Raw genomic sequence first — 26,832 nt, forward strand, 5'->3', positions numbered from 1 at the left:
TTACCGTGTAGCAGATACTACACAGGACAGCTACCACTGTCATATACTATCTTATTTAATGTGGATAAAACTGTGAATTAAGACATATTGGCCTCACTTATAAATGAAAAAATTGAGACTTGCTGTAGGAAAGACACTTCCAAGGCTTAATCTGGGCTCCAAAGCCCAGATTCAGTCAAGGGTTCCTCACTTCTTCCGCCTTTTCCCAGGGTCTCATCTGTGTTGTGGGTTGTACAATCTCACGCTAGCTGATTTCAACTCTGCTCATAACAGTAGTAACCCTTGTATCTTCTCCTCCTTTATGAACTTCTCTCCTGAGCTGCATCATAGCTGGGGAGATAAGAAAGCAGTTTTGGAAGTCAAGCTACATGGGTACAAAGCTTGGCTCTCCATTTATTAAGTATCTGTGTGACCTTGGGCCAATCGACGTCTCTAGGTTTGTTTGTTTTTCATCTGTAAAATGGGGGTGAAATGATTACACTTACCCCTTAGATCACTGCTATTGTGCGACTATGTAAGAAAATGCACATAAAGGGCTTAACACAGTGTGTGAACAAAGCCCATTCTCAACAAATATTAGTTATTATAGTTATTTCCAACTTACTATGGGCCTGACCACCTAAAGGACCCCTTCGTCCAATAACTCCACCCCCAGGCCTGCATACTGGTCACAAACACAGGCTTTGCGGTCAGACTGCCTGGGCTAGGTCTGGGCTGGGCTTAAGAATCTGCGTTTTAAAAAAGTACTGCCAGGGGACTAGGACATGGTGCATCTAGGAATCATACTTTGAGAAATGCTTTTCTTTTTGGAGCCCATAAAAATGCAACCATCCCACTCCTTGGCACATATCCGGAGAAAACTCTTATTCGAAAAGATACGTGCACCCCAATGTTCATAGCAGCACTATTCACAATAGCCAAGACATGGAAGCAACCTAAATGTCCATCGACAGGTGAATGGCTAAAGAAGATGTGGTACATCTATACAATGGAATATTACTCTGCCATAAAAAAGAATGAAATATTGCCATTTGCAGCAACATGGGTGCACCTAGGGATCATCATACTAAGTGAAGTAAGTCAGACAGAGAAAGACAAATACCATAAGATATCACTTACATGTGGAATCTAAAATATGACTCAAGGGAATTTATTTATAAAACAGAAACAGACTCACAGACATAGAAAACAAACTTACGGTTACCAAAAGGGAAGGGGGTGGAGGAGGGATAAACTGAGAGTTTGGGATTAGCAGATGCAAACTACTATATATAAAATAGATAAACAACAAGGTCCTACTGTATAGTCCAGGGAACTATATTCAATCTCCTGTAATAAATCATAATGGGAAGGAGTATGAAAAAGAATATATATATATATATAACTGAATCACTTTGCTGTACACTAGAAATTAACACAACATTGTAAATCAATTATACTTCAATTAAAAAATGCAACCTTGGGCTTCCCTGGTGGCGCAGTGGTTGAGAGTCTGCCTGCCGATGCAGGGGACGCGGGTTCGTGCCCTGGTCCGGGAGGATCCCACATGCCGCAGAGCGGCTAGGCCCGTGAGCCACGGCCACTGAGCCTGCGCGTCTGGAGCCTGTGCTCCGCAATGGGAGAGGCCACAGCAGTGAGAGGCCCGCGTACCGCAAAAAAAAAAAAAAAAAAAAATGCAACCTTGTCCACAAAGATTATTTTCTGTAACATGTTCCTCTTCCTCTTCAGGACATTAAGCATCTCGCTGCTAATAACTGTATCTTCTCTGCCTTGTCTGCTGGGAAGCTCAGCACTGAACGTGTGGGCCAACGTCTGCAAAGGTCCAGAACTATGCGTGTGCATTCTGGTCTGTTACATTTAACTCAGGCTTTAGCTCCCTGTTGTGTTTTTCCTGTACTTTGGCTCACTCTATTGCTATTTTTACCCTTTTACTATTCTGTGTATTTTGTCAGCCTTCCCAAATCTTCTGGGGGGGTGTTACACAAAGTGTATATAAATAATATACCTATCCTACTCCACACTCCCTGCTTCTTTGCAACTTTTATGAAAACATTTGTGCCTTAAGCTGTGATTAGTTCTGTCCATGGTCATCTCGTACATTTACTTGGGCACTAACTGTGTGGGCTGGATCTTCTCCGTGTCTGCACTTCCCATAGCCCAGGAAACGGTACGCTCGACGTGTTGGCATCGTATATGCCTGCCACTCACATTGATGGCTACGTACATGCAAGACCGTGAGCTCTGGCCAGCTGGCGATACGGCGTTTTGGCTGCCATAAACAGGTATTCACTGGAGCTGATGCATGCATTCCAGAGATACGCCTTTTATGAACTTACCCAATTAACTTTAATTGTCACTGATTTGGATGTAATGATTAATGATAACGTTGTTTGCTGCCATGTGGATTACCCCCAAAACAATAATAAATTATTAGCTTGTAGAGATACGTGATTTTCTATGCGGAAGAAAACAATATGTACCGTATGAACAAAGTCTTGTACAAAATATGTACAAGACTACAACCCAGGCTGGCAAACACACTGCCTGTTCAACCTCTGAACTATGGCTTGTCGCAAAGTCGCGTGAGGCTAAACTTGAGTGCTGGGAAACATTAACCTTGAAAAGCTTTAAACTGTTAGGGGCAGGAGGAAGAGTCTGATGGAATTAAGATGGAATAACGACCAAGAGACCTGAGTAATGTCCAAACCCAGCCTCCAGTCACAACCATTCTCCCCAGGAAGGTCTTTGAGATCAACGTGCCAAAGGACAACGGCCCGTGAGAAATCAAGTGACTTCCTCTTAGTAGAATTCGGGGAAGCTTAGCTTGTGCATGAAGCCCAACTGGGAGTCCCTTAACCCTCAAAACCAGCTCCAGTATCTTCTCCTAAACTACCTGTGTCCACCAGAGTCCGGGAAAGAAGCAGATGATGCGCTCAGTTCATTAAAAAGAGTTGACTTGCGAAGGTGTGGGGGGAACTCAGGGAAAGCAAGCAATGCTGATGGCTGGGTACCTCGGGGTCAGTCCCTGCGGGACTCCGCAGCACGTCCTCATTCCCGCCTCACAGCCTTTGTCCTAGCTGTGCCCTCCTCCCGGGATGCCTGGCCCCTCCTCAGCGTGTGGTCTCAGCTCAGTGCTGGCTGTGCAGGGAGCCCTCCCGTCTGCCACTTCCCCTCCAGGAAGCAGTCGCCATCTCGTGTGAAGCTTGTGTTGAAGCTGAGCTCTTGGAAATCTGAGTATCCATCAGGAGGCAGCATCAGGTCTCGCACAGCGAGCCTGCCATGAGCTCTCTTCCACTCTGGGCCCAGCTGTAGTTTCACAGGACCTCCAACAGGGGTGAAAATTCCTGCTCTTCTTACCTTTGTGAGTGTACCTCATGGATGAGTGAGCTGAGCGAGAAGCAGTGGGAAGGCTCAGCGATAGAATATACAGGAGGTATTTATTTGATTGCCTGGTGATGTACTGATCTCATGTTAAAACGTAAGCTCTCAGACACCAGGGGTATCTTCTTGTTCATGATTTTCATCTCTAGCCCACAGCAGGTGCTCAACAGATCTTTGATGAATGGATGGATTCATAAATGAAGAATCAGTGACAGCTTTTCACATGTAGCCAAACAGGGGAACTCGTCACTACCTCAAGCATAAAAGATGTGGACAAAAAGCCATGGGAGGGACTTCCCTGGTGGTCCAGTGGTTAAGACTCCGTGCTCCCAATGCAGGGGGCCTGGGTTCGATCCCTGGTCAGGGAACTAGATCTCGCATGCCGCAACTAAAAGATCCTGCATGCCACAACTAAAGATCCCGTGCGTGGCAACAAAGATCCCGGATGCTGCAGCTAAGACCTGGCTCAGCCAATAAATATATTTTTTTTAAAAGTCAACTGAATACAAAACTTTAAAAAAAACAAAAAGCCATAGGACATGAGAGGAGTATTAGATGGCCAGGAGAAGTCGTTATGCGTGCTATAACGCCTGTAGGGGATGCCTGGAGGGGACACGTGTCTGACTAGGCTCTCCTAAAGTAGGAGTATACTTCCACATCTTTAAAGATGCTCTAGCAGGGAATGACCAGCTGGCATGCGGTAACGGGTATTCGAGGTGGGGCTGGGGGAGTGAGAAAAACGGTTTAGACTTCAGATATTCTTTTGAAACATCTGATTTTTTTTAAAGGTACAAGTGATTTTTTTATTTTTTGAATACTTTTGGAGAATAGTTGATTTACAATGTTGTGTTAGTTTCAGGTGTACAGCAAAGTGAATCAGTTATACATATACATTTAGCCACTCTTTTTTAGATTCTTTTCCCATATAGGTCATTACAGAGTATTGACTAGAGTTCCCTGTGCTATACAGTAGGTCCTTATTAGTTATCTAACTAATATATAGTAGTGTGTATATGTCAATCCCAACATGCCAATCTGTCCCTCCCTTTCCCCCCAGTAACCATAAATTTTGAAACATTTGATGTTAATATCAGGTTACTATCGGATGTTAATCTCATAAATAGGAAATGTTCAATCAACTTGCTCCAAGGCCTCTGGGCCTTGACTCATGCTGTTTCCCCCTGTACAGGATGCCCTTCTTCTTTCTTAGTCTGAGGGACTCTCAGTCCCAGCATCTCAAAGCCAGCTCCTTTGTTAAGCCGTTGATGTCCTCCCACAGAGCTCATCTCCAACCTTGGTGCCCCCTGTTCTTCTGCACATGCAGCCGGCACAGTGCATTTCAGCTACCAGGGCCTGTCTGTATATCTGTTTCTCTGATGGAGCACCCAGCGTCTGAGGGATCGGCCCTGCTGCCTTCTTCAGCTTTGCCCATCATCCGAGGGCCCGCCCCAAGCGCTGCACAAAGCAGATGCTCAGCAAACACCTGCCGATTGACCTGTTGACGGAGGCCCAGAAAGACGAGCAAATGGGCGAAGGAGGAATGAGTAAGACAGTCAGCAAGTCAGTCAATGGGACCCGCTTGGAACATGAAACAAGCAAGTATACAAACGAAAGCATGAGTACAAAAAGGAATAAATCAGGAGGTGCAGGAATGCTCTGAAATCCCCAGTCCCAATCTGTCAGATTTCAGAGCAAATGTACAACGTCTCCTTCACGTCCCATTCTCCTAGCACTGGATACAAAAGGCACAGGAGGGAAAAGCCATTCGTGGCTGGTGGAAGATTCCGGGACTTACCCTTTCACCATCTAAGAGCAAATGAGCTCGGAAGATCACGGCATCGTTGATGGGCACCTCTTCGTTCCTGTATAAGATCTGAAAGACTCGGCTGTGCACAGTGCTCTCGTGGACACAGGCTGAGTGCAGGCTGCCGCTGTCTGCAAAACAAGAACCGGTAGCAGCTCATGACTCCCATCCTGCCCTGGATCTGCGGCCTCCTTGGGGGTCAGGCCAGCTCAAGGAAAACAATGGCCCCAAACTGCATTCCAATTCCCAAAGACCAAAAGCCACAGATGAATGTGATTCCATCACACAAGATCTAAGGTCACTGAATCAGGACGGCAATCTCAGCAAGAACCTTCTTCAGTCCTTTATAAGTCATAGGATCTTGGCTAAATCACCTGTCGTGCAGTGGGCAGTGTTCCTTGGCTGGAAATTAGTACCTGCTGAATTCTTTACCTGCTCACATAACCCCTCCTTCATAAAGCCTTCCATAATCCCCCTCTCCTGGAAATACTGAGGAGAAAAGCAGAGAGAGAGAAACAGAAATTGGTCTTCTACAAGGATATCCTAGCGTCCACAGAATCCTCCCTCCTGAAAGTGTTGTTCGCACAGCACATAGGATATGAAGGATGCTCTGTCTTGAGTTTTCGATAAATGTGCTAATTCTAATTACATGAGCTATCCAGTTTTTTAAGGAACTTGCTCAATCCCATGTCTTCCAGTGCATTCTAAATGTACCTTAATCCCTAAACATTGTCTCAAAGTGAAGTTGAATTTCAAGAAGATAAACCTACTCAAGGAGGTTAAGAGATCTTCCTGCATCCACTGACCAGGGTTACTATGAAGAGAAAATGGGTGAATTCTTCCAAATCACTTAACACACAAACTGCAGAGTTGGAAAAATATAGAAATCTTCTAAAATAAATAATGGTGCTATTTATATAATATAAAGCAAAGACAACTCATTCATAATAATGGCCAAGTGGTACTTCACAGCTTCCAAAGTGCTTTGTAAATGTGTTTCTTTCCTTAATCCTCACAGGAAATTGCAAGGGTAAGTTTTCACCACAGATGAAGAGACCAAGCCTCAAAGAAGGGGAGGGAGGTGTCACGACAGTCGCTATACGAGGAGGCGTTGTGTGGATTCATCCTCACATCCGCCTACTTAACAACTGAGAAAAGACGTCTTGGGTGAATGAATAAAATGCACCCATTTCCTAGCAAACGACAGGTATGCTATGAAGCTCCACTGAAACACGGAAATCGTGTGATTGCAAAGGGAAGCAAGAAATTTTTTTAAAAAGCCCAACCAGCAAAGGAAAACGGCTTGAGTGCCTTGTGCAGTGTCCCCAGCTGGCTGGAACAGTCCCTTGGAAACAGGGACAAAGGGTTACTGTCACCTCCCCATGCACAGTGACGCTTGACACCTGCATTGTAGCTTCAGAGTAGGGAAAAAGAAATGCAAACTCCCAGGTCTTTCCAAGGTCGTGCAGACGTTCACGCTCCAATTTGCACTTCATCGTGAAGGAAATAAAATTTCTGGCCTGACACAGCCCTACTGAGACCTGTTGGATTCAAACTGATGTGGCTTTTCAACAGAAGGGATCCTTGCACGCAAATGTCCTTCTGTGTTTATTTGCTGCGCCAGCCCTTTTTCTATCACTGTCAAGGCCTGGTTGATCTATAAGCCAGACCGACAACGTGGCAGGGGATGGATGGGGTAAATACTCTTGAAGGTCAGAGCAACACTGAGCCATCTAGGACCTGCAGGGACAGCCAGAAAAACAGTTCAATCACTTGCCTTCTTGGGCAAGTGACATCATTCCTCGTAACAGCAGCCTTTCCACGTGAAAAACGGGCATCTCCACACACTGACCTGGGATCAGCGTAGACAGAAGAGGATAAAATAAATCAAGATCTGAAGAGCAAGCATGTCCTAGGCATGCAAAATGCAGTAGGATGACTTTTTCATTGTGTTTCGAGAAAGGTCGTAGCACTCTCTGTTGAATACATTTCTACCGGCTACATATCTACGGGAGACTGAGCTCCTCTGGTTTTGAGCAGATTGACGAACTAGATCACAGGACTCAGCAGTATTTACAGAAGATCGCGGCATCCCAAGGGGCCTCATTAGGCCCAGGATACAGAGGGCGCTCGTTCACACCTTGTTTTCCTCACCCTCTTATGCACCAGGTTCTGGACACCTAGAACCTGCTCTCTCTACTCTGAAAGACCTTGCTCATACCTTGGGAGGCTGCCACTTCCTAGCAGTGGGGTAAAAAGCCACTTTCTCTTTAGACTGTTTTGTTGTTGTTGTTGTTGAAATCACAAACTCATCTGTTTGGTTTTTTTTTATCCTTTTGTAATGTTACATTGGTAAAAAGAACATGTCTTGGTATATCCCAAGTGTTATTTCAAACATTCTGACACTTTTTTTTATTAATATTATTGGAGTATGGTTGATTGACAGTGTTGTGTTAGCTTCAGGTGTATAGCAAAGTGATTCAGTCACATATATACATACATTCCTTCTTTTTCAGATTCTTTTCCCATATAGGTTATTACAGAACCTTGAGTTCCTTGTGCTGTACTGCAGGTTCCCACTGGCTATCCACTCTCTATATAGTAGTGTGTGTAAATTAATCCCAAGCTCCTAATTTATCCCCCGCTTTGTTTCCCCTTTGGTAAAGCCATAAGTTTTTGAAATCTGTGAGTCTGTTTCTGTTTTGTAAATAAGTTCATTTATATCATTTTTAATTAGATTCCACATATGAGTGATATTATATATTTGTGTTTCCCTGTCTGACTTACTTCACTATTTACAATAGCCAAGTCACAGAAACAACCTAAATGTCCACTGACAGAGGAATGGATAAAGAAGATGTGGGGTGTGTGTGTGTGTGTGTGTGTGTGTGTAATGAAATATTACTCAGCCATTAAAAAAGAATGAAATGATGCCATTTGCAGCAACATGGATAAGCCTCGAGATTATCTTTAGACTGTTTTCACTTATTGTTTGGAGACCAGACCAGTGGTCCAATGAGAAGGTGTAGATTAGTCTTCCTAAATATGTCTTCTTTTGTATGCATCAGGGTTGATACCATGGATGAGTATCTGAAAGGAGAGTTAGAACTTTGAGGGAAAACAAGTCCGATGGAAAGAAGGTGGGAGGGGCAAGAGAAGGGGATAGAAGGAAGAGGAGGGCAGTAGAAAAAAGGGAGCAGAGCAGATGCGAGAGACACCTCTTCAGTGGCTCCCATTGTCCAAACAGTTCAATCTGGAACTTCAAACCAGAAAGCAAGAGTAAAAAATGTTTAGGTTCTGCTGCTTCTTTCCCCCCAGATGACCGATACCAATACTTTGCATATCTTATGTGCCTCTAAGTGCTTACAACTCAAGTTACCCTCCCTCTGCTGAGAGCCCCCTCCAGCCCCAGAGGGCTCTGTGAGCGCAGATTACAAAGCACAGGTGTGCTTATCTGACAGGGACCCTCTACCCCAGAGTCCAAGCCGGGGAGCTCTCATGGGCATTGACTTGTAGACTGAATCTCACTCCCACTCTGGGAACATGGTCATGGCTCTGCCAGTACACAGGAGCTCCCCCAGAGAATCAGGTTTGCACTAAGCACTCAAAACCCTGGGGGACCCCTTCCAGCCCTCCAGGCCTGAGGACGGCTGGGTGAGGTCTGGGCTATTTGAAAACAAAGATTCTAAGAAGCTATCACGGCATTTCTTCGAACCCAGGCCACATGCATATGGGAGAACCTTCCAAAACATTAGAGTTCATGGAAGTTGAAAAAGCCAGGTCAGATGATGAGCAACTCAAGGTCAGAACCTTGGAGTTTATACAGTTTAGAACAGGATCTCCTTCAGCAAAGCAAAAATAGGCGTCCTAGACTTGGCCCACTGCTTTCTGGCTATGTGGCCTCGGGCAGGACAGTAAACAGGAGCTTAAGTGAAGCAAGAGTCAAGTCCAGCTTATTTACGTGATCAACGTCAGGCTCAGATGAGATGAGAACTAAAGAGGTGTGTGTCTAACTGTGAAATTCTCAAAACCCAAGCAGAGTTCCTGGTGAGATAAGGAGGATGATGACTCTTTACACTAGACGACTGTCTGGCTACTTCTAGGAACAGTAAGGACAGAAAGTCACCTTGAGGCCAAGGTTTATTATTGTTTCTAACTGTTCCAAAGAGTAGGCAGAAGTAAAAAGCCACCTGAAGTAGACGTTCACTGTTTTTCCAGAGAAGGGGCAGAATGACCTTCAGTATCACATAAGCTTTGTCGGATTGGTAAGGCCGCTGCACACTCACTGCCAGGGCAGAGAGCTGTGGCGTGACCTTCTGTGATTCCATCAAGGCGGCTACCTTTCCTGGAGACCCTATCACAGGAGTACAAGTGGAACGGTCTGCTTCGAGAGAGGAGGAAATTCTGGGAGCAAAGAGACCAGGATCTTGATGACCTTTTCTGGAGTTTGGAAGTTGGGGAGGTCTGTTACACTGGGACAGACTTTTCCTGTTGTAGGAGGTATTAACATACTGTGTGGATCAGGCATGGAAAGCTTGTTCCTGGAAGTAGAAGGACTTTGAAGAAAGCTGGGGCCTGAAATGATGACTCTGGACATTGCCCACGGGCAACGGGTTTGTAAGCAGAAGGCTGATTTTGTTACATGGTGACCTGAACAGCTCTGTGGACTCATCTATCCTGGCACAAAGGCTGTGCTTTGTAGAGTAATGGCATTGGGGTTCCGAGGCCTGTGCCCACGAGGTCCGTAGGGATGCTTGTGGAAGCAAGGTCACCATTGAGAGGACGAGCCTTCTCGGAACTCTAGAGAGTCACCTTCAACGGAGCAGCGGCACGGCCACGAGAAGCCCAGAGCAAGGGACCAAGCAACCCAGTCTTCTCCTAGCCTGGCATTCAGAAAAGGACCCTGGTCCACTGTGGAATCTCAGAGCTTCTTGGACAATACGAGACGGGGGAGGCACGCTGGCACGTCTGCCAACAGGGCATTTAGAGACACAAGCCCGTCTGTGGAATAGCCAAAGAGTTGTGAACATACTGGTACCTTCAGTACTTGAAGCGTATCAGACGGACGATACATCAAAAAAGGGCTGCATTTTAGTTGTCATTTTTATTTTGCCATTTGAAAGAAAGCAAATGTTTTTCTTACTTTCTACTTGACCCTCTGTACATGGAATATTAAATATTTCGTTTCAGTGTCCATAGAGGTGAGTGTAAGCCTTAACCATATCTCCAGATTAATATGTTTCTATGGGTTTTGCTATAAAACATATTAATTCATTAAATTCTTATGAATCACCTGCTATGCATCAAGTCATAGGTTAAAACAAAACAAAACAGATTCAGTCATCAACAATCACAGGGTTCCTTCACAGAGAACAGACCTGTGGTTGCTAAGGGGGAGGGGGAGTGGGGAAGGGATGGAGTGGGGGTTTGCGACTGGCAGACGCAAACTACTGTATATAGAATGGATAACCAGCAAGATGGATAAACAACAAGATGGATAAACAACAAGGTCCTACTGTATGGCACAGGGAACTATATTCAATATCCTGTGATAAACCACAATGGAAAAGAATACGAAAAAGAATGTATGTGTGTATGTATATATAGATAGACACACACACACACATAAACTGAATCACTTTGCTGTACAGCAGAAATTAACACAACGTTGTAAATCAACTCTACTTCAGTAAAACAAAGTAACGAAAACGAAACAAAACAAAATGAAAACAATCATAGGGTTCCTTGCGGGGTGTTCCTGTCTGGAACATCTATCCATGGAGTAGGGATGAGAAGTCCCTTAATTGTTCACCTCCACAGACTTCTCCTTGTCTGAACGAATTTCTCAGCTTTCCAGATACACTGCATTATTTAAAACATCTTATATAGGCTACTTTAGCAGTTTTAATGGAGGGAGCAAATTCTGTACAACAAACTGGGTTTGGGCACAGATGTTGTTACTTATAACTCTATGGTTTGAAAAAGTCACTTCTGCGCTTCCCTGGTGGCGCAGTGGTTGAGAGTCCGCCTGCCGATTGCAGGGGACATGGGTTTGTGCCCTGGTCCGGGAGGATGCCGCGGAGCGGCTGGGCCCGTGAGCCATGGCCGCTGAGCCTGCGCGTCCGGAGCCTGTGCTCCGCAACGGGAGAGGCCACAGCGGTGAGAGGCCCGCGTACCGCAAAAAAAAAAAAAAAAGAAAAAGAAAAAGTCACTTCTCTGTAAAGATACAACAGACTCGAAACCGTCTGGCTCATTTCACGTTGCTCTACAAAAGTTAGCCCGCGACTGGTTCGTCTGAGTTCCAGGCACTTTATGTTCCTCATCTCACTTGACCTTGGGTATGACAGTCTTCATTTCCCTCATGAGGGAACGCAGGATCATTGGGTTAAGTTACATCCTCAGCAGCAAATGTATCAACGGTAGATGGTGACTCCAAACCATGTGCTTCTTTTCATTCTTTCATCTCTGAGTTTGTTTACTCATTTATTATTTAACTAAACGACCCCGTAGACAATGTTAGACATAATACCAGTCACTGGTGACGGTACAGCAACAAGAAGGGCTAGCCTGCAGTGTTTAGCGCAATACTTCCCAACTTCTTTCTCTCCTCACCGCACTCACGATACTCCATCACTTCTGTTTCACAGAAAAAGAACTGAAGTCCTAGCATGACGGAACAGCAGGCCTTGTGTATTATACTCACTCAAATACGCACTGAATCAATCAATTAATTAGTTATGAATGAAGGCAGGGATACAAAGGGATGATTTTTGGAAGGTTCCCTATGTTGGGGGGAAGCTCCAGTTCCCAGGACGTCTGACTCCTATCTTGGTCTGCAAGAAAACTCGAGTTACAAAGCGGAGACCGTGGCCTGGCAGAAAATCATGCTTGCAGAAGGAGGGCAACTAAACCAAAGAACACAGGAAAGAAAAAAGTACCCTTTAAATTCCTGAAAATGAACAAGGGCTGCTGATGTAATTTAGCCGTGAGCATCCTCCCATCAACACTGAGTGGCCTTAATTACTTAATTATAAACCCTTTTCACCTACCTATTAGAATGAGCCCAGTCAGGCTAGCACTTGATAACACTTTATTAGCCAATAATGTGCACTGCTATGTAATTTCAAAAGTAAAAGGCCAGAGGGCCGCCTCTAACACACTCCAGTCGCCCAAGACTTCCCCTGCTGGGCTTCCTTCCGGTCGGTCCTAACCCCTGTGCAGTCTCAGGTATTTCCATTTGTATTCTAATTATAGAGTCCAGTCCATGGCCTTGCCCCTCACGCTTTTGTAACGACAAGAAATGGATTGGAGTTCAAAGACATGGATTTCCTCAGGGCTCTGCCATTTGTACACCGCGCACCTGTGAACAAGGAACTTACCTGGTCTGAACCTGGGTTTCCGCCCCTGTGACCTGGGGATGGGAGTTCAAGGGTTGGGAGGGTTGAATGAGATGACCTAGGAGTGTACCGGGCACAGAGTCTAACATTTAACAGGTGGTCTCGGAGCAATGGTGGTCTCGGAGAAATGGCAGTGAATATACTGCTGGATGGAGAGAAGCGTGCAGCTGATGTGACGATGAAACGTTATCCATGGTGGAATTCTAGCAGCTGCTAGCAGAACTCTCGAGGGAAGTGGAAAGGGAATCCTCAATTGTTTCTTGATCCTGGGAAGGCAGCAGGCTTGGCACAGGGCAGTGGGCACTGCCTGGAAAGACAGTGTTTCAGGAATCTCCCTGTTTATAGCTGGGAGTCTTTCAGTGAGATGTTAACTCTCCCAGCCTTAGTTCGTTCACAGACGAAAATGGCAATAATGATTTGACTCACCAGGGTGGCAAGAAGAAGATTCCTTATTTTTTTGTTTGTTTTTGTTTGTTTTTCTTTTTTACACTGTATATCTTAATTTTATTTTTTTTAACATCTTTATTGGAGTATAATTGCTTTACAGTGGTGTGTTAGTTTCTGCTCTATAACAAAGTGAATCAGCTATACATATACATACATCCTCATATCTCTTCCCTCTTGCGTCTCCCTCCCTCCCACCCTCCCTATCCCACCCCTCTAGGTGGTCACAAAGCACCGAGCTGATCTTCCTGTGCTATGTGGCTGCTTCCCACTAGCCATCTATTTTACGTTTGGTAGTGTATATATGTCCATGCCACTCTCTCACTTCGTCCCAGCTTCCCCTTCCCGCTCCCCACCTGCCTGCTGATGGCAAGTAGCTATGTTCATGGTTTCCCTCTCCTCCCTGCTCCCCCTGGGATGGCTCCTCCTGCTCTTCCCACCTCTGTGTTGGAGACCTCCATCTACGTCTTGCTGTTTCCAAGGCTTTATACGCCGCTCACAAGCTGAGAACCCTCAAATGCCTGACTCCAGCTGCACCTTTGTCCTGAGTGGACCTGATCCCTCGCCCACTCGACATTACTCCTTGGATGTCAAATCCACACCATAAACTTACATACCCAATACAGAACCTTCGGTTGTGTCCCTCCCCCAATCTCTTTTTTTTTTTTAATCAAGTACTTCTTGTTATTTGATTATTGGTAAATAATGGAAGAAAAAATGGTCCTCATTTTTATATCATTTTTTTTTTACATTATCATTCTTACAGCACTCTTTCTTTTTTGGCTAATTTTGTTGTTCAGTCTCCTGTTGCTTTTAGGTATTATAAATTTTTTTTTAAACATCCTTATTGGGGTATAATTGCTCTACAATGGTGTGTTAGTTTCTGCTTTACAACGTAGTTTCTGCTTTATAACAAAGTGAATAAAAAACATGGAACGCTTCCCGAATTTGCGTGTCATCCTGGCACAAGGGCCATGCTAATGTCACTCCAATTTTAGCATATGTGCTGCGGAAGCGAGCACCCTCCCCCAGTCTCTCAACCACACAGAGTAAAATACTTCCTGGTCATCTCTGATTGCTCTTTCTCCCTTACCCTCTCACCCAATCCATAAATCCTGTGGTTTAACATTCAAAATGCGGTTCTGATGAATCCCTTCTGGGTCACTTCATAATCTCTCAATAGAGAATACGGAAAACTTTATTTCTCCTTCTACTATGACTACTCTTTAGTCTATTCATATAAAATATCAAGCAGACTTCATCACCGCCCTCCCCCCACTGCATTTAGAATAAAATCTACATTACCTACTATGGTTGAACTGGCCCTAAATGACCAGTTTGGAAGCTGTAGTCCAGGTGACGGTTTAGCACAGAGCCAGGTCTTTTCCTGAAGTCTAGGTCAGGCAAATATTTATCAAATGCATGACTGACCAAGGCTCCAAAGGGTCCGATCACTGAGAATCTGGCAACAATGTCTAATAAACATTTGTGGAAGTGAACTGAATCTGGGCTCAGGCAGCCTGCCGCTCAGGGCTCTGTTTGCTGCTATGTCCTCAAGATGACCCAGAATCCACACCTATCCTGTTCCCTTACACACAGCCAGTGCTAAGTATGCCTGAAATATACAGCCTGGGGTTTTCTGAGAGGGGTATAACCAAGGCTCCACCTTCTAATTCTGAAACCCATTCTGTTCAAAAGTCATCAGACCCAGCAAATGGGAGGCAAAGAGCCCTGTTTATGTGATTCAGACTTTCCCGAGCCATCTGCCTCGGCCATGTGCTTCCCAAGGAGAACTAAGTATAGCACAATTGCAGCTAATCAAATCTTTGTAAGAGCTGCAGCATCCCCGCCCAGTCGTGGGTCTGGCATGTTCCAAGGAGCACAGAGCCCTTCTCCAGCCCAAGGTGACCTTGGCCTTAATGGCAGACCACAGAATGTAGGGGGCAGTTGTGACTTGCTAGGAAAATATCAGGGAGTGCCGAGAGTAGGTAAGAACAGGTGGTCACTCTGTCTTTCTCTTCCACGGAGACGGAAGTCCCCTCCAGTAGATCAGTCCCATGGCTATGGCCAAGACTGACCAGTCCAGAGAGAGAGCTGCTCCCCAGGCCCCAACTCTCTCCAAGAGCTGAACCCACCACTGTCCCCTCCCCAAGCCGTGAATGAGTGGAGCTCCCCCCAGTCAAGGCCATTCTCACCTGGACTCTCCTCCAATGCCTCACCTTCCTCTATTACACCCCTGTCTGTTAGGACACATACCCCAAATGGTTAGCACAGGTACCCACCAATCAGAATGCGTGCCGGGCACAGTGACGGGCAGTGTCCTGGAGGCCATCTGCTGTGCCGGGCACAAATCCTTTATTTATGGACTACAGGGAATGCGAGGGTTTGGGCAAGGGACCAGGCTAACTGGCCAGTGGCATCTGAGGGCAGTGGCTACCCTGACAACTGCCCCTACCAGATGCATGGGCTGAACATCGCCCCTCGTTCAAATGAACATGGTTTCTCCAAAGCACGTGCAGGGCAGCCCAGCCTCTCTGCTGAGATCTGTCCCTGCAGCTAGAGGGGTTATTTTTTTTGCCCCTCAGAAGTCCCATGCTTTCATCTCACTCCTTCTCCCTCTAAACTCAGTGTCAGCCCAGAGGAACCTGAGCGCCTGTCCTCCAGGACATGGGTGGCCTTGCAGCCGCTACTTCCCCCTTCCCTGCATCAGCATCTCGTCCTTCTGCTGTGCATCTGTGCGTGGACCTGGCAACTACCCCAGGGCAGCTCTCCTCTCTCCAACACAAACCGTCTCCATCGCTAGATACCCCCAGGCTCTCAGAGCTGGTCTGCATGCCTTAGAGCCCTGGACTCTGATGGGTCATCCTGACTCAGACCTGGCAGTGGCTGAACCTAGTAACTGACCTTCAACTTCCCACACAGCAAATGCAGGACACAAGGGTGTCTACCCCATGCCCTGACCCAACTGAGCTACTCCTTGATCTGAACTTCTTAGCTCCAGCCTACAACTGGACCAGTCTCAGCACAGCTGGAGTGTCTGGCAACCACCCACTCACGTGGTGCTGACACTGCAGGGAGTAGGACCCTGAGGAATTGAGCTAGGATCTGCTCCCTCCCCATCCTCCTGGCCAACTTCACTCTCCCCTTCAGCAGCTTTCTCTGACAGTCGCAGCCTAGAGGGAATGTGGATCCCACACGTTCACTCAGCATTCGGAAGATGCTCCATTTCTGACTGTACCCCCTCAACACACGTACACCCCATTCATCAAAAATATTGAGAATTCCAGAGTCCGCGATGGATCTGGGGACAGGAGACAGTCGCTGTTCTTGAAGAAGGCCGTTATCATTCTTTTCCCATGAATAAATGTCATGATTTCCCCCAACAGTTTCACCTTTTGAATCGTGCACTTATAACCCATCACAGGTGATCAATGGGTGTTTGGTCAATTACAGAGATACGGCAAGATGGCGTGAGGAATGTCAGAGAACTTTCTAGACCACAGGGACTGGGGGGGGAGGGACACTGCTAAGAGGTCTGGGTTAGTGTCTCGATTTTTCCCTATTACAAGGACGTGATGTTCCTTTCATCACTTTGCTTTCTGTAAAATGCAGCTATAATCTCTAATTATGGTATTGTCATGAGTACCAAACTAGATCACAGGAAGCAATGTCTATGGTTCGCTAAAATGAACACTACTTTTCAATGTTCTAATTACTTTCTTAATTATTTGGGGGGGAGGGAGTTACTGGCCAATAGTGACTTCTACCATGTCAAATACAAGTTCATTTCTGATCAGAAATAAAAGCTAATAAAACTAATACAAATTATGTTATTGATAATATTCAGAGGTCCTAGCATAGTGCTTGCTCAAAGTCAGTAATCTATGAATATTCTTTGAATATTCTTTTTCCTATGACCTTTTTCCCACTAAGCTTTCTTCTTCTCATTCATCATAGACCCTGCTTGTTTTGCCCCTTCTTCAGACACCCTCTCAATGGCCCAGGCAGATCATTGCTCCCTCTTCTGACCCCAGAGCAGTCTGCAGCAGCTGACTTAGAGCACCTGTCGTGTGCAATTGCAGTTCTGTATGACTCTCCTCTGAGCCTGCAGAACACATCACTCACCACTGCATTCTTAGCTTCTAGCAAGGAGCCTGGCGTCAAAGAACACAATTAATATTTTTTTTAATGAATTGATAGCCTCATCCTCATCTCAAAAACCTGTGTCTCCTTGCAAATGTCACCCCTTCATGGAGATTTTCCCATTCATTGTAGTTACAGGTAGCCCAGGCTCTGAATCAGCTCTGCATTCAAGTTCAGACTCTCCATTCACTTGTAATTTGTTTCTACATTTTTCCATTTAGTCTTCTTAAAAAAAATGATTGACGTATAGTAGATAGTGTATACTCCATTATAGGTTATTACAAGATAATGGGTATAATTCCTTTGTTTTATACAGCACAGTTTTGTTACTTATCTATTTATATAAAATAGCTTGTTAATCCCATACCCCTATCTTGCCCCTTCCCCTTCCCTCTCCCCTCTGGTAACTACCAGTTTATTTTCTATACCTGTGAATCTGTTTCTGTTTTGCTGTATACATTTGTTTGTATTATTTTTTTTAGAGTCCACATATAAGTGATATAGTACAGTATTTGCCTCTAATTTCACTAAGCATAATATTTTCTAGGTTCATGGACATTGCTGCAAATGGCAGAATTTCATTTTTTATGGCAGAATAATATTCCATTTTATATATATATATATATATATATATATATATATATATATATATATGTATCTCACATTTTCTTCATCCATTCGTCTGTCCATGGACACTTGGGTTGTTGCCATATCTTGGCTATTGTAAATAGTGTTGCTATGAACATTAGGGTGCGTGCATCTTTTCAAATTAGTGTTTTTGATTTTTCCACTTGCAAATTACTTATGCTTTTTGAGCCTAATGTCCTTCATGTGTAAACTAACCATAAAAACCTCTTCTTCTAAAGCGTTATCGTGAAAGTTAGATAAGACAGTGATTGGTGTCATTATTTTTATTAACAGTGCGCTTTATCCATGTTCACACCTTTGTTGTGTGTATTCCACCTTCTACTTTATTCAGCTCGGAATCACCTTATCCTCACCCACATGCCCACCCCCTCCCCCATCGTTCTACAAGCTACTTGAAAGCACAGACAATAGGATGGTCATTGGAGTGTCTTTCCTGTGACCTAGGTGAGTGCTTTGAATAAACCAGGTGCTCAATGAGACTCTGGCAAAGTAATAGGTAGAGCATTAGCCTGGTTATCTCCAAAGGTAGACTGAGTCCTCACTGAGGAAGACAAATTGTCCTTTTTCATCTGAGCCACTATTCTAAGTCTGAGAATCCACACATCCATGTGGGGACTACTAGCTAAAAGGAAATCACATAGTTCTGTAAACCCATTTCACAGATAGGAACTGGGAGGCTCAAGAAGATGGAGACTCCAGCCTAAGGGCAGAACAAGCAGTGGAACCCAGAATCCAGCCTCCAAGTCCAGGGCTCTTCCTCCTGCCCCTCAACAGCCTCCCTTGGTGCTCACTGGGGCACGGAAGGACTGTTTGCAAGGCTGTTTCAATGCCTTTGTGTCGGAGCAAATTCTATAAACAGCATCTGAAAGTTGCAGCAGCACCTGCCTGGGTGTCAACCAAGGCTTGGCCAGTGGCCTCCAAGATCAATGCACACCTGGGCCTGTGTCCTCAGAATCAATTATTGCAGATTTAGATTCAATTACCAGATGGCCTCTGCTCTCAGGCTAATTCTTCTGCACGCCTCCACTTTGGCGCAGAGGTGATCGTGCAAAACTGCTGATGTGCACCACAGCCGCCATCACCCACCTGGCATGAGCTGGGGGCAGGAGATGGGGGCAGCTCTCCTTTCCGACATCCCGGCAGAGTCGGCCTCCCCCACTGCATGCTGGGCTGCCACGGTATCACATGCCTCGTGATCACACCTCATCTCCTCATTTTTTTTTTTTTTTTTTTTGTGGTACGCGGGCCTCTCACTGCTGTGGCCTCTCCCGTTGCTGAGCACAGGCTCCGGACGCACAGGCTCAGCAGCCATGGCTCACGGGCCCAGCCGCTCCACGGCATGTGGGACCTTCCCGGACCAGTGCACAAACCCGCGTCTCCTGCATCAGCAGGCGGACTCTCAACCACTGCGCCACCAGGGAAGCCCCTCCTCATTATTTAATGTCTGTTTGAGTTTCCTGGGGTTCAGTCATGTAGTTCATCTCAGCAGCCATATGACTGGGGCTGAGAAAAAGTAAACTTTTAATGACTGTAATGATTTTCCCTTCTTTATTTTACGTAGTTAACTTCTCCTAAACTAGATCCTTCCCAACGGCTTTTTTTTTAACATATTTATTGGAGTATAATTGCTTTACAATGGTGTGTTAGTTTCTGCTTTATAACAAAGTGAATCAGCTATACATATACACATATCCCCATATCCCCTCCCTCTTGCGTCTCCCTCCCACCCTCCCTATCCCACCCCTCTAGGTGGTCACAAAGCACCGAGCTGATCTCCCTGTGCTATACGGCTACTTCCCACTAGCTATCTATTTTACATTTGGTAGTGTATAGATGTCCATGCCACTCCCTCACTTCATCCCAGCTTCCACTTCTGCTTCCCCTCCCCGCTCCCCATGTCCTCAAGTCCATTCTCTACATCTGCATCTTTATTCCTGTCCTGCCCCTAGGTTCTTCAGAACCTTTTTTTTTTTAGATTCCATATATATCCAATGGCTTTTAAGTGAAGTCAATTTTCTCTCCTTAGAACTAAAATACATACAAAAGCCAAAACTCTCAGCCCTCCTGGCTATCACTCTCTCTCTCTCCCTCCTTGCCCGAGCAGTGACGCTTACCCAAAGAATGCCTCTACTGGCTGTCTCCATTTCTTCATCATTTTACTCACACTTCAGTGCCCCCCAAATCTAGTTTCTGGACGCTTATCACCACCCAAAGAGCTCCTATCAAGGTGATGAATGCGCTAGCTGTCACTAAGATGTCCAGGAAAGTTTTAATGCACGTTGTACCTGAATTCTCAGAAACTTTCTGCAATGTCGGTCAATGCTTCCTCCTTGAACTATCCCCTTCCCGTGGCCTCTGTGAAATCAAGTTCCACTAGTTTCCTCTTGACTCTAGGGTAGCTTTCGTCTGCGTCCTTATCAAAGTCACCTCCCTGCTGCCCTCAGTGTCACTCCCCACCTCCCTTACAGCGGTTTGTTTTACTTAAGTTACTGCTGGAGTCATACTGACTGTATTCTCTTCCAACCAGAATGTAAGCCCTATGAGAGCACTAAATTGGTCTGTTTTATGCATTCTCCAAGTCTTGTACATAAAACGGAATGCAGTACATAGCCAGTCAATGAATCCATGCGTCTAACCCAGACTTCTCCTCTACGTTCAAGACCTTGAAGTCCAGTCGCCTACTTGAGATCTTCTGTTTGGATTTTCAAAGGCAGCACACACTTAGCATGTTTCAAACCACCACTAGACGGGGAAAAAAAAGCTAAGATGCTGGTTTCTCTTCCAACATTCCTTATCTGACTAAATGGCTCTATGAGCCACCTTGTCGTGTAAACCAGAAATCTGAGAGTCTCCGTCTCCCTCCGCCTTCTGAGTGTGATCCCTCATGTCTCCATCTCAACCACCAACCAACCTGCCCGTGCTCACATGGCTTCTCACCTGGACGGCTCAATGGCCTTCGTTCTGCTCAACTTGCTTCTGGTCTGTCTCTCTAAAATATTTCCAAGGAAGCACAGTTTCAGTACACAAATAGAATCAAGTTGCTACCCTGCTCAAAATCTTTCAGTATCTTTCCATTCCTTTTAGGATACAGGAGACACTTTTTTGCCCTAATACAGTCCTCAAAGCCAATTTGCCCCTGTTTATCCTCATCTCGTTCCAGGCTCCCTTGTTCACTCTTCCGCAGCCACAGTGGCCTGTCGTCCCCCTTTTGTCACTGCATCACCTTTGCCCATGCCGCTCCTTCTGCCTGGAGTGGCCCTTCCCTTCCCTGTGGATCACGCCAACTTCTGCTCACCCATCTCTTTCCCCAGAGAATGTTCTCTCATCGCCCTAAACCTTGTCAAACCCATGATTACAAGCCCTCAGAACACAAGGCATCTCTCTGAGTACTCTGATATTAGTTGGTGTAAAAATGACCTTGACTGTTTGAATAATCTCCTACGTTAGACCAAGTCTTCTGTGAAAGACAGGCTCCTTTTGCTCAAACAGAACTATCTGCTTGATAGATATTTGTTGAATGTGAAATTTTAAAATATATTTTTAGGTTTGAAAAAATGGATAAAGACTCTAACCTACTGACTTTTTAATATCTTTAAAAAAATCGTTTCCTTCTCATTTGATCATTACAAAAAATCATCAAACGAGTTATCCACTTGAAACAAAACTAGCACTGTAACTGTGGCAATGATTCAAAAACACCCAACTCCTTGACTCCACTGACTTATAAACTCTCTCAGATGGTTTCCTCCTTTGAAGATGGAAACTGAGATACTTTCCTCCAAGGACTGCTAGGAGAATTGATACAATAGTATTTACAAAATACCTAGCACAGTGCCTGGCGTATCAGTTGCAATATCAATAGAAACGTATTAGTGCCACTGCTACCGGTCCATGAAAATATGGGTCATCCACGGGTACATATTTCAGAAGGCTGAGGCAAAGTGCACTGACTTCAATGAAGATAAACAAGAACGTTCATTTTCAGGAGTCATGACTTTTATCGCGCTTTAAACTTTCACAATATTGACCCAAACTGCTCTAAACCAAGGCAATCAATACTGGAGAGCGTGTGCTCAGCTGAAGCTTTCAAACAGAATTTAGATGAAAGGGAAAGCATCTTTCAGTGAGGTCTGGAAGTGATGTGAAATTCTTGTCATCCACCTACTCATTCTTTCATCCATCCATCAGTCCATGGACTCCGCACCTCAGCACTGAGTGACAAAGCTGCGATAGCAGGGGTGTGAGTCATGGCAGTAAGCAAGTTTCTGTCCTCCTAGGACTTACACTGTGGTAAGGGGGGGAAAGAAATGCTCGAGCAATCATTCAGTTATAGCGTCACACATGCTACAGAAAGAGAAACGGAAGGGATATGGCACACTCAATTTGGGGTGCGGGAAGCGCATGACCTAAAGGTGAGAAGAGGCATCTTATGGGCTATGAAAACTGAAGTTTGACAGTGGCCACAACAGACCCTACAAACCAATGTGAAGGGCTAGACTCAAAAGCAAGGCTCACAAAGGGAGTGGATGAGAACCACGACTCTAAATTCCTCAGTTAGATTAGAGGAGTGACATGGCATCAGGTAGAGAGGGAAGAAAGAAGTTTAGAGAGAACAAACATACAGATGTTTGGAGAAAGCCGTTGCTATGAAGTCAGTCTCTATTTACACCACCTGCAATGGAGGAGAGAAAAGAGGTGTCGCCTCCTCTCTTCCAAGCACGGAGGGCCTACCCAAACAGCTTAATACAGATCCCTCCAGTTCGGGGACCGGAGGACCAGTGCATGTTTGACTCCTCAGAAAGTTAAGGCCACTCCATGCAGCAGGAGAGAGGTTAATGCATTGGGATAAGCTTAGACACTCAGAATTCGTTGAGGCAAAGGAGACGTTATTTATGGACCGGACACGAGATCTGTAGGGAGAGCTGACCTGGTGCCGTTTTAAGGCCAGCTCAGGGGAACCACGTGAGTGACAAGAAGATCCCGGCAGGGGAAGTCTACGTGAGTGAAAGACATCCAATCACAAGATGGAGATCCAGGGCAGGCTGAGCCAGCAGGGAGGCGTGTGGAGTTGCTGATACGGGACCCCTGAGGTTACACCCCATTAGCAGCATGGAACACCAGCTCACATGAAAATGATGGTGAAGCCAAACAGACCCAGATACAAATCCCAACCCCACCATGTTCCTCCCTAAGCCTCAGTTTCCCCAGCTATAACTGGGAATACTGTTGACTATAACCATAGATTGTTGGGAAGAATATATCCCCATTTGTAGGACTGACAGGAAAGCTCAACTTCAGCTGAGAAGCAAAAGCGTTGAAACATCAGACTCCAAAGGTTAGCATGACTTTGTCTAAAACAAAGATAAAGGACAAGCTACAGACTAGGAGAAGATATTTTCTACACGATACATCAAGGCATCGTGAGCGAAGCTGTGTTTGGCAGGAGGTAGGAGACAAAATGACATCAATAAGGAGCAAATTATCCAAAAACAGCAGCAAAGGTTGTAAATGGGAAACTCATAAAAGGGAAAATAAGAATAGCTCATAAACACATGAAAGGAAAGTGATTAGGGAAAGGCAGACAAAACAAGATACTAGATTTGTGCAGGGAAATATCCTCATGAGCTGCTGGTGGAAGTTTGAACTGGAACTTTGAAACGCCTTCTGGCACTTTTCTTTCATTTAAGTCTGCACGCCCGATGGATGCTTCAGCAACAGGGCTTTCTGTCGTCTAGCGCAGGTCCTCACACATTCGCACAAGGAGGCGTGCACAGCGATGTTGTCTGAGTTGTCATTGTGTACAAATGCCCCCCGAACAGTGGCGTGCCAGCACAAGTCTAAAAACTGTCTTCCAAACGGAACTGATTTGCTGATTTCCTGGTGCAAACAGTCCTCCACCCCCTCCATGGCCAGTTTCAAGCTACCCACATGAAGTCACCAAACCTGAGAAGAGATGCACACAATCAACTCTCAGGCGCAGGTGTGAGATGACCACAGCACACCTCGGTCTCCATCTGCATATGTGAACAGACTTTGTCAAAGCAAGAAAAAAACAAAATCTACCCATTATCTCTTGGTGAGTAGAACATGAAATGAAATGCAGAGAACGTAGACACGCAAGTTAGCCGTGGTTTCTTTGGGGATGGGTGGGGTCTCGCATTTGGATAGTGGGCAAAAATATTTGTAGCCCGATTTGTAACGTGCTCAAGGAGAATTTAGTCATAGATCACTTATGTGATCCAATTCATAAAATACTGAAATTGTTAAAATGACAGAATGGTGTTACTTATGCAGCAAATTAATGAGATGGCCAATTAATGTTGATTCCTTTATTATTCTCTCTTCTACCATTAGCTCCCGTGAACCCTGTGGGAAACAAATTAAGTTTGTTCATTCATCCATTAAATGCACTGTTACTGGGTGCCCACTTGTGCCAAGTGCTGCAGGGGAATATGGACGCGACCAAGACTTACATCAAATTCCCCAACCTGGGGGGGGTCATAATCTTATTGGTGGAGAAACCTGTGTCTGGCAGGTCCTTACGGAATGAAATCAGTGATTCTTAAAGTAAGAATGAGACATCAGACTGTCTACTCTAGTCTTCAAAGACATTTACTTTAAATTAAGAGGAATTAAGGAAATTCTTATTAAACATCTGTATTCATGAGACAGCTGTTCCAAGGGCCAGAAAGTTCAAACTGTCTTCAACAAGAAAGAAAACTTCTCAATCCAGTAGTAGCGCTAGCTTCAAGTATGGCTTGATTCCTTGGCCAAGGGATGAAACTCAAAACCCTGAATGCCTCTCTGCTTTCTCTTTCTCCACATCCCTTTGACTGTTCAGTGGACATCCCAAGGCTCTTCATACAATGGGACCACGGGCACATCAGTCTCAGAATTGTCATCCTAGCACCCCAATAACCAGGAGGCTAGAAAGAGAAGACAGGTCCCTCCTTGGAGGTCCTTGTCCAGGACCCAGGCATATATTGATTGCTTGAGCCCATCAAAGCCAGGCCTAGAGCTGGGCATCAATAGGCCACACCGCTGAGAAGATGGAAGAGGGACACTTCCCAAGGAAACTTAGGTCACTGTCGATAGAAAAAGGGAGTATAGAATCCAAAAAGTCAACTGCTTCAAGACTCCCACTTACCATGCTAGAAGCTTCATGCTGTTTGAGCCATTTGGTTGAACAACAAAAAACAGGCCTCTTCTTCCCCAGGGGAAATTAAAACTCAGGAATTTTAAATGAATTTCTGACTCTTCAAACTGCAAATGGAGGGCCTTTTTCATAATGGAGCAAAAACAATCATTTATCGTGAAAATGTTCATTAGATTTCAAGTTCTTGAATTAAAATAGCAGCTTTTCCATTGACTAGTGACCTCGGTCAATTCATTTAATGACTCTGGGTCTGTAAGGTTTCCACTTAATCTTTCTTTTTTTTTTTTTTAATTTATTTTTTGCATGTTGCCTAGTGGTACATTCTTTTTTTTTTTTAACATCTTTATTGGAGTATAATTGCTTTACAATGTTGCGTTAGTTTCTGCTGTATAACAAAGTGAATCAGCTATATGTACACATATATCCCCATATCCCCTCCCTCTTGCATCTCCCTCCCACCCTCCCTATCCCACCCCTCTAGAGTGAAGTAAGTCGGAAAGAGAAAAACAAATACTGTTATGCTAACACGTATATATGGAATCTAAAAAAAAAAAAATGGTTATGAAGAACCTAGAGGCAAGACAGGAATAAAGATGCAGACGTAGAGAATGGACTTGAGGACACAGGGAGTGGGAAGGGTAAGCTGAGATGAAGTGAGAGAGTGGCATAGACATATATACACTAAATAGCTAGCTAGTGGGAAGCAGCCACACAGCACAGGGAGATCAGCTCGGTGCTCTGTGTCACTTAATCTTTAAAGTTCCTTTTGGCCCTAAAACTCTGATGTATTTTGCACTTAAGTCTATTTTCTCTGGTTCCTATTTCAATGCCTTCAAGGCAATGATCTTTGGAGTCTTTTCTCAATGAAAGTGAACTAACCAGAAAGATTTAGATCACAATAGTTCCTCACAACTCCTGATGCAACTCTAAAATCCCAGGACGGCTGGTTCATCCCTTTGGTTAGAAGCCCTTTGCCCAGACTCCTCAAATGCACAAGCCCAAGTAAGACTGACACCCAAAAACAGTAAAGGCTCCCAGGGGATGGGTTTCTCAGACTGTGCTCCAAGGTAAGAAAAGTATAGTCTAGTAGGAAGGGCACTGGTCTAGGAACCTGGCATGCAGGTTCCCACGCTGGCTTTGACACTGAACCTTCAGGGCTACAATTTTATAGAGGCAATGTCTCCTTATCTATAGCACATGAGTGCTGTCCCTGATGGATACCCGGCATTGGGTACTGGGCCACACGCTGAGAATAGAAAGGAGTCCTAACAGCACGATCCCCACCTTCACTGAGTTCTAGGCTGCAGGGACCAAGAGAGGAGTCAAGTGGTTTTCACAGGAATACATGCACACCATGATGACTGCCACAAAGCAAAGGCACCAGCACTCAGCCAGTTCAGGGGAGGCTTCCTGGGGGAAACGGACTTCAAGAAAAGTCCTTGGAAGCAACCTAAGTGCCCATCATCGGATGAATGGATAAAGAAGATGTGGCACATATATACAATGGAATATTACTCAGCCATAAAAAGAAACGAAATTGAGCTATTTGTAATGAGGTGGATAGACCTAGAGTCTGTCATACAGAGTGAAGTAAGTCAGAAAGAAAAAGACAAATACCGTATGCTAACACATATATATGGAATTTAAGAAGAGAAAAAAATGTCATGAAGAAGCTAGGGGTAAGACAGGAATAAAGACACAGACCTACTGGAGAACGGACTTGAGGATATGGGGAGGGGGAAGGGTGAGCTGTGACAGGGCGAGAGAGAGTCATGGACATATACACACTAACAAACGTAAGGTAGATAGCTAGTGGGAAGCAGCCGCATGGCACAGGGATATTGGCTTGGTGCTTTGTG

At 45.1% G+C, this 26,832-nt stretch overlaps 1 protein-coding gene and 1 pseudogene across 1 annotated transcript in view; both read right to left on the reverse strand.

Moving 5' to 3' along the window:
• The window catches only part of FAM135B (family with sequence similarity 135 member B), a 161,948-nt gene that overhangs the window by 84,528 nt on the left and 50,588 nt on the right, over positions 1-26,832 (reverse strand). The window contains exon 3 of the mRNA XM_019931937.2: positions 5,177-5,316. Coding sequence (XP_019787496.1) covers positions 5,177-5,316 — 140 coding nt within the window. The remainder of the gene's footprint in view (positions 1-5,176; positions 5,317-26,832) is intronic.
• On the reverse strand, positions 13,951-14,048 carry LOC117308781 (U6 spliceosomal RNA; annotated as a pseudogene).

Source organism: Tursiops truncatus, chromosome 17 (genome assembly GCF_011762595.2).
Source record: "Tursiops truncatus isolate mTurTru1 chromosome 17, mTurTru1.mat.Y, whole genome shotgun sequence".
Taxonomy (NCBI): domain Eukaryota; kingdom Metazoa; phylum Chordata; class Mammalia; order Artiodactyla; family Delphinidae; genus Tursiops; species Tursiops truncatus.